We start from the raw sequence: 17,800 nt of genomic DNA, 5'->3' as shown, positions 1-17,800 counted from the left end.
GGGATAACAGGCAAGCATGGCCTTGGTGTACAAAATGAAGCAGGCTAATAGACAAAGGCTAATAGAGTTTTGCCAAGAGAACACGCTGATCATAGCAAACGCTCTTTTCTAACAGCACAAGAGGCGACTCTACACATGGACATCACCAGATGGTCAATATGAAAATCAGATTGATTATGTCCTTTGCAGCCAAAGATGGAGAAGCTCTATACAGTCAGTAAAAACAAGACCTGGGGCTGACTGTGGCTTGGATCATGAGCTTCTTATCGCAAAATTTTGGCTTAAATTGAAGAACGTAGGGAAAACCACTAAACCATTCAGGTATGACCTAAATCATATCCCTTATGAATATACAGTGGAGGTGAGGAATAGATTTCAGGGATTAGACCTGATAGACAGAGTGCCTGAGGAACTATGGACGGAGGTCCGTAACATTGTTCAGGAGGCAGCAACTCAATCCATCCCAAAGAAAAAGAAATGCAAGAAAGCAAAGTGGCTGTCTGATGAGGCTTTACAAATAGCTGAGGAAAGAAGGGAAGCGAAAAGCAAAGGGGAAAGGGGAAGATTTATTTATTTATTTATTAAATTTATTAATTGCCCATCTGGCTGGTCACCCAGCCACTCTGGGCGATGTACAGCATATAATAAAACAGTTTAAAACAATAAAATTCTACACGTTTTCTAAAATACCCTAACCCACCCCAAATGCCTGCTTGAACAACCACGTTTTTAATGCATGGCGGAAACTCATTAAAGAGGGGGCATGGCAGAGTTCCTTAGGGAGGGAGTTCCACAGAGTGGGGGCCACCACAGAAAAGGCCCTCTCCCTCATCCCCACCAGTCTAGCTGTCCTGACTGATGGGACAGAGAGAAGGCCATCTGAGGCTGATCTTGTTAAGCGGCCTGTTTGGTGTTGCTGGAGGCCTTAAGATAGGCTGGGCCGGAACCATATAGGGTTTTAAAGGTCAAAACCAACACCTTGAATTTGGCCCGGAAAACAACTTGTAACCAGTGCAACTCCTTCAGCACTGGAGTGATGTGATGTTGCCGGCAGCTGCCTTTAATCAGGCGAGATCCTGATTAAATATATCCAACTGAATGCAGATTTCCAGAGAATAGCAAGGAGAGACAAGAAGGCATTCTTAAATGAACAATGCAAAGAAATTGAGGAAAACAATAGAATGGGAAAGACTAGAGATCTTTTCAAGAAAATCGGAGATATCAAGGGAACGTTTTGTGCAAAGACGGACATGATAAAGGACAAAGAAGGCAGGGACCTAAGAAGCAGATGAGATTAAGAAGAGGTGGAAAGAATACCCAGAAGAACTATACAGGAAAGATCTGAATGTCCCTGATAGCCATGAGAGTGCGGTCACTGAACTTGAGCCGGACATCCTAGAGAGTGAAGTCAAGTGGGCCTCAGGAAGCATTACTAAGAACAAAGCTAGCGGAGATGACAGTATTCCAGCTGAGCTATTTAAAATCCTAAAAGATGATGCTGTTAAAGTGCTGCACTCAATATGCCAGCAAATTTGGAACACTCAACAGTGGCCACAAGACTGGAAAAGGTCATTTTACATTCCAATTCCAAAGAAGGGCAATGCCAAAGAGGGTTCGAACTACCGTACAATTGCGCTCATTTCACATGCCAGCAAGGTGATACTCAAAATCCTACAAGCTAGGCTTCAGCAGTATGTGAACCAAGAACTACCAGAAGTACAAGCTGGGTTCCCAAGAGGCAGAGGAACTAGAGATGAAATTGCCAACATTCGCTGGATCATGGAGAAAGCAAGAGAATTCCAGAAAAACATCTATTTCTGCTTCATTGACTATGCTAAAGCCTTTGATTGTATGGATCACAACAAACTGTGGCAAGTTCTTAAAGGGATGCGCGTACCAGACCACCTTACCTGTCTCCTGAGAAACCTGTATGAGGGTCAAGAAGCAACAGTAAGAACCGGACATGGAACAACCGATTGGTTCAAAATTGGGAAAGGAGTACAACAAGGCTGTATATCGTCGCCCTGTTTATTTAATTTATATGCAGAGTACATCATGAGAAACGCCGGGTTGGATGAATCACAGGTCGGAATTAAGATTGCCGGGAGAATTATCAACAACCTCAGATACGCAGACGATACCACCCTAATGGCAGAAAGCGAAGAGGATCTAAAGAGCCTCTTGTTGAGGGTGAAAGTGGAGAGTGCAAAAGCTGGCTTGAAACTCAACATTAAAAAAACTAAAATCATGGCATCTGGTCCCATCACTTCCTGGCATATAGAAGGGGAAGAAATGGAAGCAGTGACAGATTTTACTTTCTTGGGCTCCAAGATCACGGCAGACGGTGACTGTAGCCATGAAATTAAAAGACGCTTGCTCTTTGGGAGGAAAGCTATGGCAAACCTAGACACCATCGGAAGAAGCAGAGACATCACCTTGCTGACAAAGGTTTGTATAATCAAAGCTATGGTTTTCCCAGTAGCAACGTATGGCTGTGAGAGCTGGACTATAAGGAAGGCTGAGCGAAGGAAGATAGATGCTTTCGAACTGTGGTGCTGGAGAAGACTCTTACGAGTCCCCTGGACTGCAAGGAGGTCAAATCAGTCAATCCTAAAGGAAATCAACCCTGAGTGCTCATTGGAAGGTCAGATACTGAAGCTGAAGCTCAAATATTTTGGCCACCTAATGCAAAGAGCAAACTCCCTGGAAAAGACCCTGATGCTGGGAAAGATTGAAGGCAAAAGGAGAAGGGGATGGCAGAGGATGAGATGGCTAGATAGCATCATCGATGCAATGAATATAAACTTGATATTCTGAGAAGGAGCGGACAGGAAGGCCTGGCGTGCTATGGTCCATGAGGTCATGAAGAGTCGGACACGACTTAACAACTGAACAAAGCAACAGTACAAACAGACCACGGAACAATGGACTGGTTTCAGATTGGGAAAGGAGTACGGCAGGGTTGTATACTCTCACCCTACCTATTCATCCTGTACGCAGAACACATCATACGACGTGCTGGGCTTGATGAAGCCAAGGCTGGGGTTAAAATCGCTGGAAGAAACATTAATAATCTCAGATATGCAGATGATACCACTTTGATGGCTGAAAGCGAGGAGGAGCTGAGGAACCTTATGACGAAGGTGAAAGAAGAAAGTGCAAAAGCTGGATTGCAGTTAAACCTCAAAAAAACCAAGATTATTGCAACCGGCTTGATTGATAACTGGCAAATAGAGGGAGAAAACGTGGAGGCAGTGACAGACTTCGTATTTCTAGGTGCAAAGATTACTGCAGACGCTGACTACAGCCAGGAAATCAGAAGACGCTTACTTCTTGGGAGGAGAACAATGACAAATCTTGATAAAATAGTGAAGAGCAGAGACATCACACTGACAACAAAGGTCCGCATAGTTAAAGCAATGCTATTCCCCGTAGTAACCTATGGCCGTGAGAGCTGGACCATAAGGAAGGCTGAGTGAAGGAAGATAGATGCTTTTGAACTGTGGTGCTGGAGGAAAATTCTGAGAGTGCCTTGGACTGCAAGAAGATCACACCAGTCCATACTCCAGACTGCTCACCTGAGGGAATGATATTAAAGGCAAAACTGAAGTACTTTGGCCACATAATGAGAAGACAGGATACCCTGGAGAAGATGTTGATGCTAGGGAAAGTGGAAGGCAAAGGGAAGAGGGGTCGACCAAGGGCAAGATGGATGGATGATATTCTGGAGGTGACGGACTCGACCTTGGAGGAGCTGGGGGTGGCGACGGCTGACAGGAAGCTCTGGTGTGGGCTGGTCCCGAAAAGTCAGAAGCTACTGAACGAATAACAACAACAAGTTGTCCAGCTCCATCCCTGAGCAGTGCAGTTCTGATTGAGGATTCTTCCTCTGCAAAATGGGATTTTGTTTTGTTTTGTTTGGGATCTTCACTGCATTGCTAGTAATTTAGTCATCCTATGAGCTCAAATTATATTCTGTTCCCAGAACTGTGTAAATATTTTGGATGCTGTTTGCACTTTGTGTGGTTTGCATGGTTTAAAGAAAAAAACGCACATATTAAATGAAGATGCCTTTATTTCCCATAAAGAGTGAGGACAGTGTCAGTGGAGAATGAACTTTAAGTTCTTGGTCATTTGTAGTAATCTACTTCAAATCTATTTCCATTTTGAGTAGCTGAGCTACTGGGTTTATACATAAATGGTCAATAATAATTTGAGCTATGATACCCAGAATCTTACGATCTGCTTCAGAGGCAGTATGTATGACTCACCTCTAACAAATGCTAGGTTGGTAGAAACATGGGACAGGGCCTTTTCTGTGGCAACATCCCTCCTTCGACTGGCTCCATCTTTGTTTTATTTTAGGAGGGTTGTTAAAACTTTTTTATGCCACCCAGCCTTTGAATGATTTTAAATGTAATTAACTCTACTCAGTTTTTAAAAATGGTTATCTTCTATTCTTAATTTCTTTATATATATATGATATTGTTTTCCAGTTTAAAAATTGTACATCGACTTGGGGGCCATTCTAGACCAAAAGGCAACTCATATATAATTGTATAAATAAAATAAACATAAAATATTAGCATGCCCATTACTTGAAAAAGGCACCCTTTTCAAGTAATTAGAACATCAAGTAATGTTCTAATTCTCAACATCAAATCATTAAAAAACACACAACCAAACAAACCATGGGTTCTCTTCATGGGTTGTTTATGGTTAACAACTTATACTCAACCCCATGGGTCGTTGAATCGTGAGGAGTTGTTACATGGGAACCCAGAACTATGGGTTGTTAACCACAAACAACTTACAGAGAGAACCCATAGTTCATTGTCGGGTTGTGAATTCTGGGTTGTTTAAACCATGGGTTATCATTACATGTGAACCCAGAACTGTGGGTTGTTCATGAGTTGTTTCATCAGGCTTTAGAGTTGGTGGGCAAGAGTGGTGAACAAAACTAACTACTCTGTCTTTCAGTGCTACTGTACCACAAACACATGTGGGTTACAGGGAGGAAGGGGGTGGGAATCAAACAACCTAGGAATTGAAAAAATGACCCATGGATTGCTCAGTCATCTGGCAGCCAAATCATGGGTTAACTCTGGGTAAGGCAACAACCCATGGTTAATTAAGCCATGGGTTGTTACGTGTGAACCAGGTCAGTGCCAACAGCCCCCACAATCAGGCTCACACTGGGCTGCTGACTCTGCTGCTAATGACTGGCTGCATTGGAGCACATCAAAAGATAGTAGATGGTAACAGTCTTACTTACTTGACTTGCTGGTGTCTGTTTTCACCAGTTGCTTGTTTGTTGGAGTATATATACAGGTTTGTGGTGGGAGAAGTACATGTGCAGAACTTGTAGGAATTTTTTCAACTCTTTCTGTCCTTATGCAATTTCCTCCAACGGTCTGGCTCTGTTCATCTCATGTGTCTTCTTCATAAATATAAACTTCTATTTATCAGACTTGGAACCTAGTATGCTTATGCAGTTCTAAAGAAGAAATTTGTTGACAGGATTATAAGACTAGGAGGTTGCCTTATGCCAGGCCAGACTGTTTGTCCCTCTACCCTAGAATTGTCTACTCTGACTGGCAGTGGCTTTCCAGGTCTCCAGCACAAGTCTTTTCCATCATCTACTATCTGATCTTTTTAGCTGGTGATACCAGGGATTATATATGTACTCTGCCACTTAACTATAGCCTCCCCCTCTTTTTATTTCTTAAATATCTATATATAATAGTTGTCTTTTCTCTGAAAGGAACAAGGAGGTTTACAGTGAAGGTTTTTTTCAATCCTTATCATTATCTTATTTTTATTTATTTATTCATTTTCATTTCTATAGCGCCCAATAGCCAAAGCTCTCTGGGCAGTTCACAAAAATTAAAACCACAAAGCACAGCATAAAACAATATAAATATGAAAGCTTAAAACCACAATATAACAGTACAGCTAGAATAAAACCTAGCAGCAATGCAGAGATTTAAAATACAGATTTAAAACACCAAAGCTAAAAGACTAGGAAGCTAAAATGCTAAAATACTGGGAGAATAAAAAGGTCTTCATCTGGTGCCAGAAGGAATACAATGTAGGTGCCAGGCAAACCTCTCTAGGGAGTTCATTCCACAGCCAGGGTGCCACAGCAGAAAAGGCCCTCTTCCTGGTAGCAACCCACCTCACTTCCTTTGGCAGGGGCTCATGGAAAAGGACCACTGAGGATGATGTTAGGGTCTTGTACATTATCTTGTACATTATGAGTTCTATGAAGGTATTATTGCAGGTGTTGAAGTCATTGAAGGTGTTGATATGGTGCTGTTGTCATGGCACAACTACCCATCCTTTTTTGTCCTCTCTTTGTCCATCGTGATGATGGACCAGTTAGAACTGGCCATGCCTCAAGATTCATGAAGTTAACATTTTGGAAGATACTCACCAACCTTGCCAGCAACTCCATCAGTTGTCTGGTTTACATGCAGAAGAATGTTATTTACTTCAGTTACATTCCATTATGTATCCCCACCCCCTACACGTAGCCTGACTCTAACCACTACAACCCGCTGGTTTTTTCTGCCTAGTTGTTGGTAATGTGACTCACATTTGTTCATTGGTGCAGGTCCTTTTGGTTTATGGAGGACAAGAGGCAGAACAAATGGGAAGACAGACTAAAGTGCAGTTGGCTCTCAACATACACTGAGGATGGCTGATTGCAGCATAGAACATTTCAAAAGAACTATGTCATGGCACATGCAAAGAAATTCTCCTCCTTGGTTGCTATTACATCTATTGAATATCATCCAATGTTGTTGTTTCATGCGGTAAATAATAAATCCAATCTGTTTGCACCTGAATTTAGGAACATAGGCACTGAGTCAGGCCCTTAGTCCATCTAGCCCAGTATTGTCAATACTGACTAGCAGCAGCTCTGCAGGGTTTCAGACAGGAATTTTTTCAGCCCTACCTGGAGATGCCAGGGATTGAACCTGGGACCTTCTGCATGCAAATCATGTGATCACTGTAGTGTATTTGTAACTTTGCAGACAAAATTGATTATATTTGGTTTGACTTGGGAGTCACAAGTTTCTATTGGAGGTTCAGTCCTATTCAGATATATAAGTTTCAGTCCCTCTTAGCAATGCAGAGTGTGTGCTTGGGGTGGAGGGTTTGAAGGTGTCCATTTCATGAACTGGAGTAGTATGTATCCTGGTTAACAAAAAGCAATCAGAAGAGGGTGGGTGCTTTGCGGTCCATATTCAGGGAAAGTAGAAAGTGGAGAGCTTGAAATCTGCTTTCATTCAGCTCCTGTTTAAAAACTCTACCCTGAATGCAGATTGGCCAGCTAAACTGTCTCCATCCTGCCATTTCCTTGGGATTGCTGAAGCTGGCCCTTCATCTCCGCCTAAATCTGATACTATTGGGCTTCTAGACCCGTTATTGGAATCAGTGATGAAGGACAATATAAATATCTTGGGAATAAAAAATCCTGGAAAATAAAGAGATCCTTGCCATCTCGTTTTCCGACTAAACATGGCACTAATTCTGGGCCTGTGGCCTCAGCCATTTCCACCTAAAAGGCTAAGAAGACAAATTGTACCTTACCGCTCCTGTTTGGGTGTATTCTTCTTTTCATATTGTTAAACTTGAAGAGTTGATGACATGCCTGCCAGATCTGGCAGATATTCAGGGAATTGTTTTGCAAGATTCTAGTCATCCCTGCCAGGGAATTCCCAAAGCAGCTGGTGATGTGCAGCTGCTTGCCATGCTCCTCTTGCCATAGGATTTTCCCTGTGGATGATTCTAGACCCACATTTGCAGCATGCAAAGTAGCCTTTTGTAACCGTGACATTTATATTTTCTTTTTATACTATGTATAATATTGCATTTTTAAGGGTTTTAATCTTTGTAAACTGCCCAGAGAGCTTCAGCTATTGGGCAGTATGGAAATGTAAGAAATGAAATAAACAACCCACAAAGAGAACCCATGGAGTGGGTTAAACCAGGGGTCCCCAACCACCGGGCCACAGACCGGTACTGGGATGTGGTCTGTTAGGGACCGGGCTGCAGCAGGTGTGTGGGAACCCCCCTTACCATGGGTCTGTGGGGGGGGGAGGCGATCCCCCCCTGGAATCCTCGCCAGCCCTGGCCGGCTCCGCTCCAAGTCCGCGGAGCAGCCAGCTGGCTCCGGCGGACTTCCGGCTGCTGGGACGGAAATGGCGTCCGCGCAGACGCCATTTCCGTCCCAGCGGCTGGACGTCTGCCAGCGGCCAGAGCCGGCCGGCAACTCCACAGACTTGGAGCGCAGCTGGCCAGGATGGGGGGCACAGATCACCTCCCCCCCTATGGACTGCCTCCCCCCCCACGGACCCAAGGTAAGGGGGGTTCCCACACCCCTGCTGCGGCCTGGTCCCATCCCCCCCCAGTCCGTGGAAAAATTGTTTTCCACAGGACTGGTCCCTGGACCCAAAAAGGTTGGGGACTGCTGGGTTAAACCATTGTGCAGGATTCACATATAACCCACGATTCAATAACAGCCCACAATTCAACGACAACCCATACTCAACCTGTACTCTCGGTTGTCGTTGCATGCGAACCAGGTCATAGTTTGAGCATCCTCCAGAATGGAACTGGGAAAATAGTTGTTTATTTTCACTTGCTTAAGTAGATCATTTTCCTGAAATATATGTGTGTTGCTTTGGTAAAACCTTGCAGTTACAAAGCAAATGTTTCTTCAAACAAATAAATGACTTAAACTACTTATAAAATCTGTTTCTTCAAGGACCTCAGAAAGGCTAGATCCAACAACAGAGCAGGACATCCAGGCTACTGAACATACAATAGCATAACTTTTTTTTCCAACCCAAGAGCCTTCAGAGTGCAGTGTGCTTTCTTAATCTCTTTCTTCAAGGGCTCAGGTTTCGAGAACAAAATTTAAAAGACAAAAAAAGCAGCCTTCATTCCAGAAAACACAGTAGCAGAACTCTTCTCTCCAGCTTTCTCTCTCGTATATGTATGTATTATGTTCCTACAATAAACATAGCATTTGCGGTGACTACAAGCAAAACGCATGCTAACAAGGTAGATGTGGGGAAATCTTGTTGAGAAACCTGATGATAGCTGGTCTAATTGGCATGACATAACGTTGGCATGGGAGAAGTGGAGGCAAGTTTCACTTTTAATTTGACATTATTATTTTAATAGGTAGCCATTGTGGTGGGTGACTGTTGGATTAGAATTAGAGGGACCTAACTTCAAATTTCCACATTGCCTTGAAGTTCTCTGGGTAACCTTGAGCCAGTTGTTTCTCATCCTAACCTACCCCACAACATTATTGTAAAGAAAAAGTGAACCACCTTGGGCTCCTTAGTGGAAGTGTGTGATATAAATGTAATAAATACATATGTTTGGAACTATTAGAGAAGTAGAAAATCTGAGTCCTATCAGCCAACATCCTACAAGTTTGAACTGGTATGTGTAGATGCTCTTAGAGGAGTTCATGATTCTACTGAATTGCTTAACATCTCTTGATTTCTGTGTCTCTTTGCTGTGACTTTTTGTCTGTTTGGACATAACCATCTGACTGGTGCTGCCCTGTTTCACTTCCTGTTTGAGGAGGCCTGCTTGGTGGGAGCCTGCTGGATGCTGGCTTTTTAAAGTTCTTGATTTTTTTGTAGATACATCTTTTTATTGTAAAGCTTGTGTTTTATGGTTGGAACTGAATTGTGAGAGAGCCTTTCTAATATTGTCTCCTGCCAAAACAAAATTCCGAAAGGTATTGGGGAGATGTCCTGTTAAAACTGGTGATTCTTTTTGGGGGTGCGGGGGGAATGATATTATAGTGATAGCAAGGTGACATTATGTTTATTGCCCAGCATTACTAGGGAAGTTAAGAACCATCTGTTGCTGTTTGCCAGTGATGACCCACAAAACAAAGGCAAGAACTGACTTGTGGGTGATTCTTGCTAATGACACGCTTCACTGGAATAAAATCTCAAAGGGGAACAGTCTAAATATCCCATTTAGAATAGGTGAGAGAATTTGTTGAGTCCCAGATCTAAGAACACTGTTAGATTTTTATTTATTTATAGCATTTTTATCCTACCCATTCACCCAAAAGACTCCCATGGTGGCTTAGAAAGGTATTTCTTAAGACAGGCCCTCCCCACAGATTTTCTATCTAAAAACATGACAAAGGGAAAGGGGATTAGGAGGGAGGAGGAACAAAGCAAATTCAGGCACAAGTTTCTCCATTGCAAAGTTCAGCATGTCATGGATGCCATAGGAGGGCTTCTGCTTCCTCTCCCTCTGATGGCCTCATACAGATCCAGGCATGATGGAGGGGTGGGTGCCTGACTACTGTTTCTCCTTCCTCAGTTGCTTTGTCAAGGATATTTTAATTGGTGTTTGTAAATAATAGGCATCTAGTCCATGATAGATGCCTGAAAACATATAGACTGACATGAAAGGTAGAATCATAGAATAGTAGAGTTGGAAGGGGCCTACAAGACCATCGAGTCCAAGCCCCTGCTCAATGCAGGAATCCAAGTCAGAGCATCCCCGACAAATGGCTGTCAGCTTCATCTTGAATGCCTCCAGTGTGGGAGAGCCCACTACCTCCCTAGGTCATTGGTTCCATTGTCGTATTGCCCTAACAGTCAGGACGTTTTTCCTGATGTTCAGCCGGAATCTGGCTTCCTGTAACTTGAGCCCATTATTCCGTGTCCTCCATTCTGGGATGATCGAGAAGAGATGCTGGCCTTCCTCTCTGTGACAACCTTTCAAGTACTTGAAGAGTGCTATCATATCTCCCCTCAGTCTTCTCTTCTCAAGGCTGAACATGCCCAGTTCTTTCAGTCTCTCTTCATAGGGCTTTGTTTCCAGTCTCCTGATCATCTTTGTTGCCCTCCTCTGAACCCTCTCCAGCTTGTCTGCATCCTTCTTAAAGTGCAGTGCCCAGAACTGGACACAGTACTCCAGATGAGGCCTAACCAGTGCTGAATAGAGGGGGACTAGCTGTGTTGGCCATAAGAAAAATGCCAAAATTCAAATTAGTGTAATATCTTTATTAAGCATCTGAAAGGTGACAAAAATGTGCAGACTTTCAAGACCTCTAGATCTTTTCATCAGGCAAGATGTTAAAAAAGCAGGTTGGGGACAGTGCAGAGTGTTTGGCTGACAATGTTGAAGTTATGATTTCAGCCTTTCCCCCCACTCTTATCCTCCCTCCAGCTGTGTTTTGCACATTTTTGTTGACCTTTTGAGTTGGCCTAATAAAGATTAGTATGCTAATATAGATCTTGGAATTTAAAATATTGTTCGTTTTTGTGTTTCTGGAAGCCTAATTTCCCCATTAGTTAACAGAAAGACATCTACAACTAGCTTTTAAAACCTATCAAAGCCAAAAAGTAAATTAATGAAATTGTCTTCAGAGCTTTTTACTGAAAAATGTTCAGTCCTGATAACCCAATGTTTATATTGAGTCCTTAATTTAACGTGGATGGAATCTGTTTCTTGTTCTCTCTGAACTTGTCTGAACTGCAGGCATACTTTCCTCTGTTTATTACAGATGGTTTACACTGATCTTTGGTAAATAACTAGTGCTAACATGGCCCGAGTTCAGTGGTGTGCAGTAATTTTTGTTGACAAGGATGCTAGTAAAACACATTTCTAAAATTTTGTACTACTAAAAAACATCCATATAGTAAAAATTGCAGTTAGGTATTAGGATCTTCATACCTTGAAGTCTGCCTTGAAATCCACTGTCTTCTTGGGAAGTTGCCAGAGTCTCATAGTTTAGCTAGAATGTTGGCTTTGGATATAGGAAATTCAGTTTCAAATCCCTGCTCAGTTATGAAGCTAACTGTGTGGCCTTGGCCAGGCCACTATCTCTCAGCCTAGCCTACTGCATTGAGTGGCTGTGAGAGTAAAACACCTTGATGCAATCCTTTGAGGGAGGACAGGATACTAGTGTAACAAACTAGTTAAATTTTATTTCAATGTTCACATTGCTTATGGAAAATCCAGAGTAATATGAAACAGATTTCTTCCGACAGATGATATAGCATTTCTTTGTGGTGTGCCATGCTAGCTGAAAACCTCTTCATGTGAGGGGCTGCTTTTGGAAAGAGCACTTCCTGCTTCAATTATTTCCATCCAAAACAACTCCCCCCACCCCATTTTCTTTGCCTGTTCTTAGCTGTGATGTATAAAGGAAATGTTGGGGTTTGGAAATGACACAGAGAAGGACTGGGGAATGAGTGGGAGTGTTCATTATAGTATAATATTTTTAAAGTCTGTAAATACTATTGGCAAAAATAAGGATATTTTAGAGAATGAGGACTCTGCTCCCCTTCGTTCAAACCAGTACTCCATATTCTATAAAAGCTCAGGGTGTGGCAAAGAGAGAAGATGTTAGAACTGGCTGTAGCAGGGGTGGGAAACCTCAGGCCTGGGGTTCAAATCTAGTCCTCCTGGGGTCCCAATCCAGTCCTTCAGAGATATCCAAAAGACTGACCCCACACCCTTTCCCCCCAGTCACTGATTGTTGGGTGGTTTCCCAGCTTTTGTGCAATTTTCCCCATTTTAAAAGGTTGAAATGCCTGTCCTAAGGCTTAGTTACCAGCAGTAAGATCTTTAAGCTACCATATGCCGGTATGTTTTGAATGTTTGTCTCCATTCCTTTTGCCTTTGGCCCTATTCACTACTGGAATTTGGCTTCTGAGAGCTTCTCTGAAACTGAATTCATCCCTTGGACTGAAAGAGGTTCTCCATTCCCCACCCCTGGGCTACAGATGTACATGTTCTGTACACAGTTGGGATACCATAGGTAAAATATACTTACAAAGGTTTGATGGATTAGATTCTTCCCCCCTCATCTCTTGTGCCAATTGCCTCTATCATTTCTAAGTTGCTGTAACATAGTTTACCATGATTCCTAAACAACTGAAGTATGATTTGAAATAGGTTTGCACATGATGTTTTAGAGTTTACTGGTAACCATAGTTTATCCAATTTGGATGTCACAACACACTATGGTTAATGCAAATCAGAACTGATGGAAGGAATTAGCAAAAAAGACAGGGGGGAGAGGAGAGTGTGCATGCCTCCAGAACATTCCTGATTTTTCAAACTACTTCAAGTATATTTTTCACTAATGGAAGAGAAAATGGATCATGGTAGGTGAAGAGAGGAGGGAGTGTGCAATTCTGTTTCAAGTTCTTGATTCTCCAGTTATGGTTTGTTCAGTTCATATAATTCTCCAATTTGATGGGATATGTTTCATAACGTAATTTTGAACTATATTTGTGAGTAAAAGGTAGTGGGCAATCTTGCCCTATACTATTTCACCCTTTATATTTCTGAAGTTACACTGCATGATAGGATTGTTCATGTATCAATCCCATATACTGGGTTTTTTGCTTGTGGATATATTATTGGGGATTACAAGATTCTTTGCATGTTGTTTGGCCTGTCGTCTGAAAATATTCACTAAAAAGCTGCGTTATCAGAAATAGTGTGATCTGTCTGTAGAAAATTTGAATATAGTGTACTTGTGATGGTAGGGCTGTATCATCACCCTCATAGAACAGATGGAGTCTGAGAGTAAGAAAAAGTTGCTTGTTTAAAGCCACCTAGTAAGTTTATGGCTTAGGTGAGATACAGACCCTATTCAGACTCACACTGGGGCAGGGTGGTTAGGCTAACGGTGCTGCAGGGTGGTTAGCGCTAACCACTGCCAGAGCCCCTGCCACATGTGCAGCTAACCAAGGCCCGCAGCGTGGTTAGCCTAACCACCCTCCCTCCTGCAGTCCTCCAACTGCTCTGTCACACATCCCAGCAGCCTCAGCAGCTCATATGCCCATTACAGGAGCAGGGATGCTGATGGCCATTGGCAGCCATGTTCTTATTTCTTTCTGATTCCTGTTACAGAAATAAGCAAAAAATAAATAAAGATGGTGGAAAATTGTACAAAAATCACCATATTGCTAAAATGTGCATTTTAGCAATATGTGCGCAAATTCGCTATATCAATATACATATTGTGCATGGTTAATAAACCACCATGGTTGGGTGTGTCCCCTGTTCATATGTCATGCTAAACCACCATGGTTATCTCAAAACTCCTAACCATCATGGCTTAGTGTGACGTCCGAACAGGCTCATGAACTCAGAACTTCCTGATTCTCAACTCACACTTTTAACCACACTGATATATCAGATCTCACACAGTTGACTATGACCAAAATGCTATCTAGACCAGAAGGCTTCAACCTTTTCAGATCCAGGATTCCCCGTTTGCCCAAACATGGAGTTAAGGGATCCACTTCTTAATTTTATTGGTATATATTTGTATGGTGATAATGATGCTGCTGTGAACCAAAATGCTGAGGTCAGACTGACCCAGTAATGGGTCCCAACTCACCAGTTGAAGACTAATAATCTCTAGACCATGCCTGTGCCAAAAACCACGGCTGTGGTATGCCACAAACTAGAGCAGATGTACTGCAAGATGTGCTTACAAAACAATGCATTACTCCAGCTGACTCATGTAGGTTAGCCAAGTAATACATTTGCCAAATTGGTGTTGTGATGTTTTGTCTAGGTACTCCAGTTGTTCACTGATAACATAGTATTTTTTGCTTTTTGTTTGTTTGTCTTGCCCCTTTGTTAACAGCTGGGTGATCCATCTATATTTCCTGCTGTTATTGTGGAACATGTACCTAGTGCTGATCTCCTGAACAATTACTCTGGTTTATCATGTGTTGCTGAACCCAGTGACATGATAACAGAGAATTCACTGGATGTTGCAGAAGAAGAAATTGTAGAAGATGATGACATCACCCTTACAGGTTTGTGACATTTTTTCCATTGTCACTTAAAAGACACAGTGGGCCAGTTCACATAATCACTGCAGCTCATTGTGGCTTAAGCAGGCCATCTAAACCCAAGCAGCAGGGGTTGTTTGAGGGTTATTCAACCTTCAGACAATTTCTGCAGCTTGAGTTCAGGTGACATGACAAGCAGCTTGAATAGGCAACATGGCGCCCACAGGCAGAGCAGCTTGTCATGGCCATGGTGGGCTTCAGTGGTTGTGCAAAATAGGTTGGTGGCTCAGTTCAGACAACATGCTGAATGGTTTGAGCTTCCTCACATACAGGCAAAAAAAGCAGTTTTACCCCACTCTTCAGCCAAAACATCACAGGAAACCATAATTAAGCTTCCTTAACCATGATTTGGAGTGACGTTCACTTAAGTTACTGGGCTGGGCTGGTTTGCTTGACATGATAGCCCACCGTTGGTTAATTTACCTGTGGGGGCTGTCGTGTTGTGTTGGGCACCCACTGGCACTATTTTTGCATGGTGCCCGGCTTGCTGTGAGTTGTTGTCATATTTGAGGGTTATATAACGTTCAGATAACCCTAAAACAAGCTATGGGTTATTTGAGGGGTGTTTAGTCCTCAGACAACACCTGCTGCATGGGTTCACACGACACGGCAAGTGGAGCGCCTGCAGGCACCATGCAAAAATGGTGCCCATGAGTGCCTGGCATAATGTGACAGCCCCCGCAGGTAAATTAACCCATGGTGGGCTGTTGTGTCATGTGAACCAGATCACTGTGAAGGTTGGGGTTGGTTGTTTTATAATCCCACCCCTCTGTCACCAAAATGTGGCAGATTGTGTCTACCAATTCCACCTTTATATCCAAAATATCACAGATTGGTCAATTGCTTTACATCCCACCACTGTAATACAGAATGTGTAGGATTGGGAATATTCCACAAATACCTATATGGGATAAATGTACCTCCGTTCCTATATTTCAGGTGCCACCGTTACATTTCTACTAAAACTTCATCCCATCAGCACAACTCTGTAGTGAGGGCCTAGGCCAGGAGCTGAATCCCATTTCGGAGAAGCTCTCAGGGCCCACATTCCAGTAGTGGTGGGTCCAAAGGGAAAAGGGGCAGGACCAAAAGTAAAAGGTGTGTGGCCAAAATACCAAAACTACCACCATGACTTGTTTTGGTAGTGTGAACTGGAACACTGTCTCTTTTAGGATAATAAAAGAGATTCCCTAATAAAATCAGATTGCCAATTACCCTCTTGGTATCTCCATCCCAGGTAGCTCTCCCAGAATAACCCACAGATCCAGTTCTCAGGTTTTCCCTCTAGTCAGGAACTCACTTGGAAGGATACAGAGTTGTAAAATGTTTCAACTGGTTCTCACAGTAGACTCAGCTTACCAAGACTATTTTCAGATGGCAGCTATTTTCATCTTCATCTGAAGGCTTCTTTCCGGTCAGGGACTCAGTGACAAGGTCACAGCAAAAAGAAGTCTTTCAGTTGCCTCCTCCCAAAGTCTCTGCTTCTTGAGGCCAACTGTCTTCCATTGAAATATCTGACTTGAAGTCTCCCCCAAGAACTCCTTCTGTAGTTTTCCTCTCCTATCAGTTCTTCACAGGTTCTACTTTCTGTGAAGAAGTTCCACAAATACCTCATACTGTTCATGAGGGATTGCTGGGGCCCACCAGCCCCGGGACAAGACCATCACACACTGGGAGGAGTGTGTGTTTCCCCCTGATTGGCTCATTTGCAGGTGGTGGCTCCTCTTCATACCTTTTCTATAGGCTACTGTTGGCCCACCAGCTGGACCAAAAGGGAAGATAAGAAGCAACTGATTAGACAATGCAGTTGAAAGGACAGATGCTAGGAGAGGAGGGGGAAGAGAGAGGCCCAGCACAGAGCTGCCTTCCCCAACCTGGTACCCTCTAGATGTTTTGGATTACAACTACCATCATTCCCAGCCAGCATGGCTAATGGTTAGGAATGATGAGAGTTGTAGTCCAAAACATCTGGAGGGCACCAAGTCAGGGAAGGCTTGGGAAAGAGAGACAGAGAGAGGCAGATCTGTTGAGAGTAGGGAAGTATCCGGAGAGGAGGAGAGGGAGATACTCACAGAAGGCTGGGGACTGCACCAACTCGCTTCTCTGAGGACTTCCCATCAGACCAGGTACTGCAAGCCTTGACTCCATTCCTATTAGACCCTACACTGAACTTTCTGTCAGAGGAGCCACCTGAGAGTGCTCAGCTGACTGCCACTGAAAGCTACCAGCCCATGCCCAGAGTTGGCTATTAAAGGGAAAGGTTAGTGGAAGGCGAGTGGTGTAACTGGAGCCCTCTCTCTAGCAGCCTGTGGCCCTCTGAGTATTCACTAGAGAAACAAGAGGTGGAGGTTCCAGAAAACTTGAAGACAAAACCAGGCTGACAACAGCAAACAGAGGCTTAGGAAGAAAAGGCAGAGCTCTCTCCCATACTTCAGACTTCATCTTAACTGTACGCAGTGGAGTAACTAGCAGGAGCCTATAAATAAAAGCAGCATCTGTGTCCTCACGGAATTAATGGATGAAGAAGGGTATAATGTGCTCCTCCCAGAAGATGTTGCCATGCTGTTCATTTTGTGTTTTGTAAACTTGTTTAAAGGGGTTTAAATCTGTTAACTTGCATTAGCTAGGAACTGTGAAAAAAAGGTTTTAGATAAATGATTCTGGGACATAACACACTGCAAGCTGCTTTTAAAACTTGCTCAGTTTCAAGAGCAGTTTGTGATATGATTTGGGCATCAGCTATTCAAAGAAGAAGAAGAAAGCTCCACTAGGGCAGCACAAGCTCATTACATGAGCCCAAGCAGTTCTTTGGATCCAAGACTCTATTCCAGTTGTTCAGAATTCTAACCACTGGTGCCATTTAAATTTTTATTTACTATACTTATATACTACTTAATACTTAATAATATTAGGTAGTA

General features: G+C 43.0%; 1 protein-coding gene across 10 annotated transcripts in view; it reads left to right on the top strand.

Annotated features, from left to right (window-relative positions):
• ELF1 (E74 like ETS transcription factor 1) overlaps positions 1-17,800 on the top strand; it is a 101,733-nt gene that overhangs the window by 58,347 nt on the left and 25,586 nt on the right. For all 10 annotated transcript variants that reach the window (XM_084844887.1, XM_084844892.1, XM_084844890.1 and 7 more), the window contains one exon: positions 14,672-14,846. In XM_084844887.1, coding sequence (XP_084701013.1) covers positions 14,672-14,846 — 175 coding nt within the window. The remainder of the gene's footprint in view (positions 1-14,671; positions 14,847-17,800) is intronic.

The sequence above is a fragment of the Heloderma suspectum genome, chromosome 3, assembly GCF_057233095.1.
Source record: "Heloderma suspectum isolate Gila_16-S chromosome 3, 16-S_ref, whole genome shotgun sequence".
NCBI lineage: Eukaryota > Metazoa > Chordata > Lepidosauria > Squamata > Helodermatidae > Heloderma > Heloderma suspectum.
Note: the sequence above shows the minus strand (reverse complement) of the source record. Positions and strands in the feature narration are given on the sequence as shown.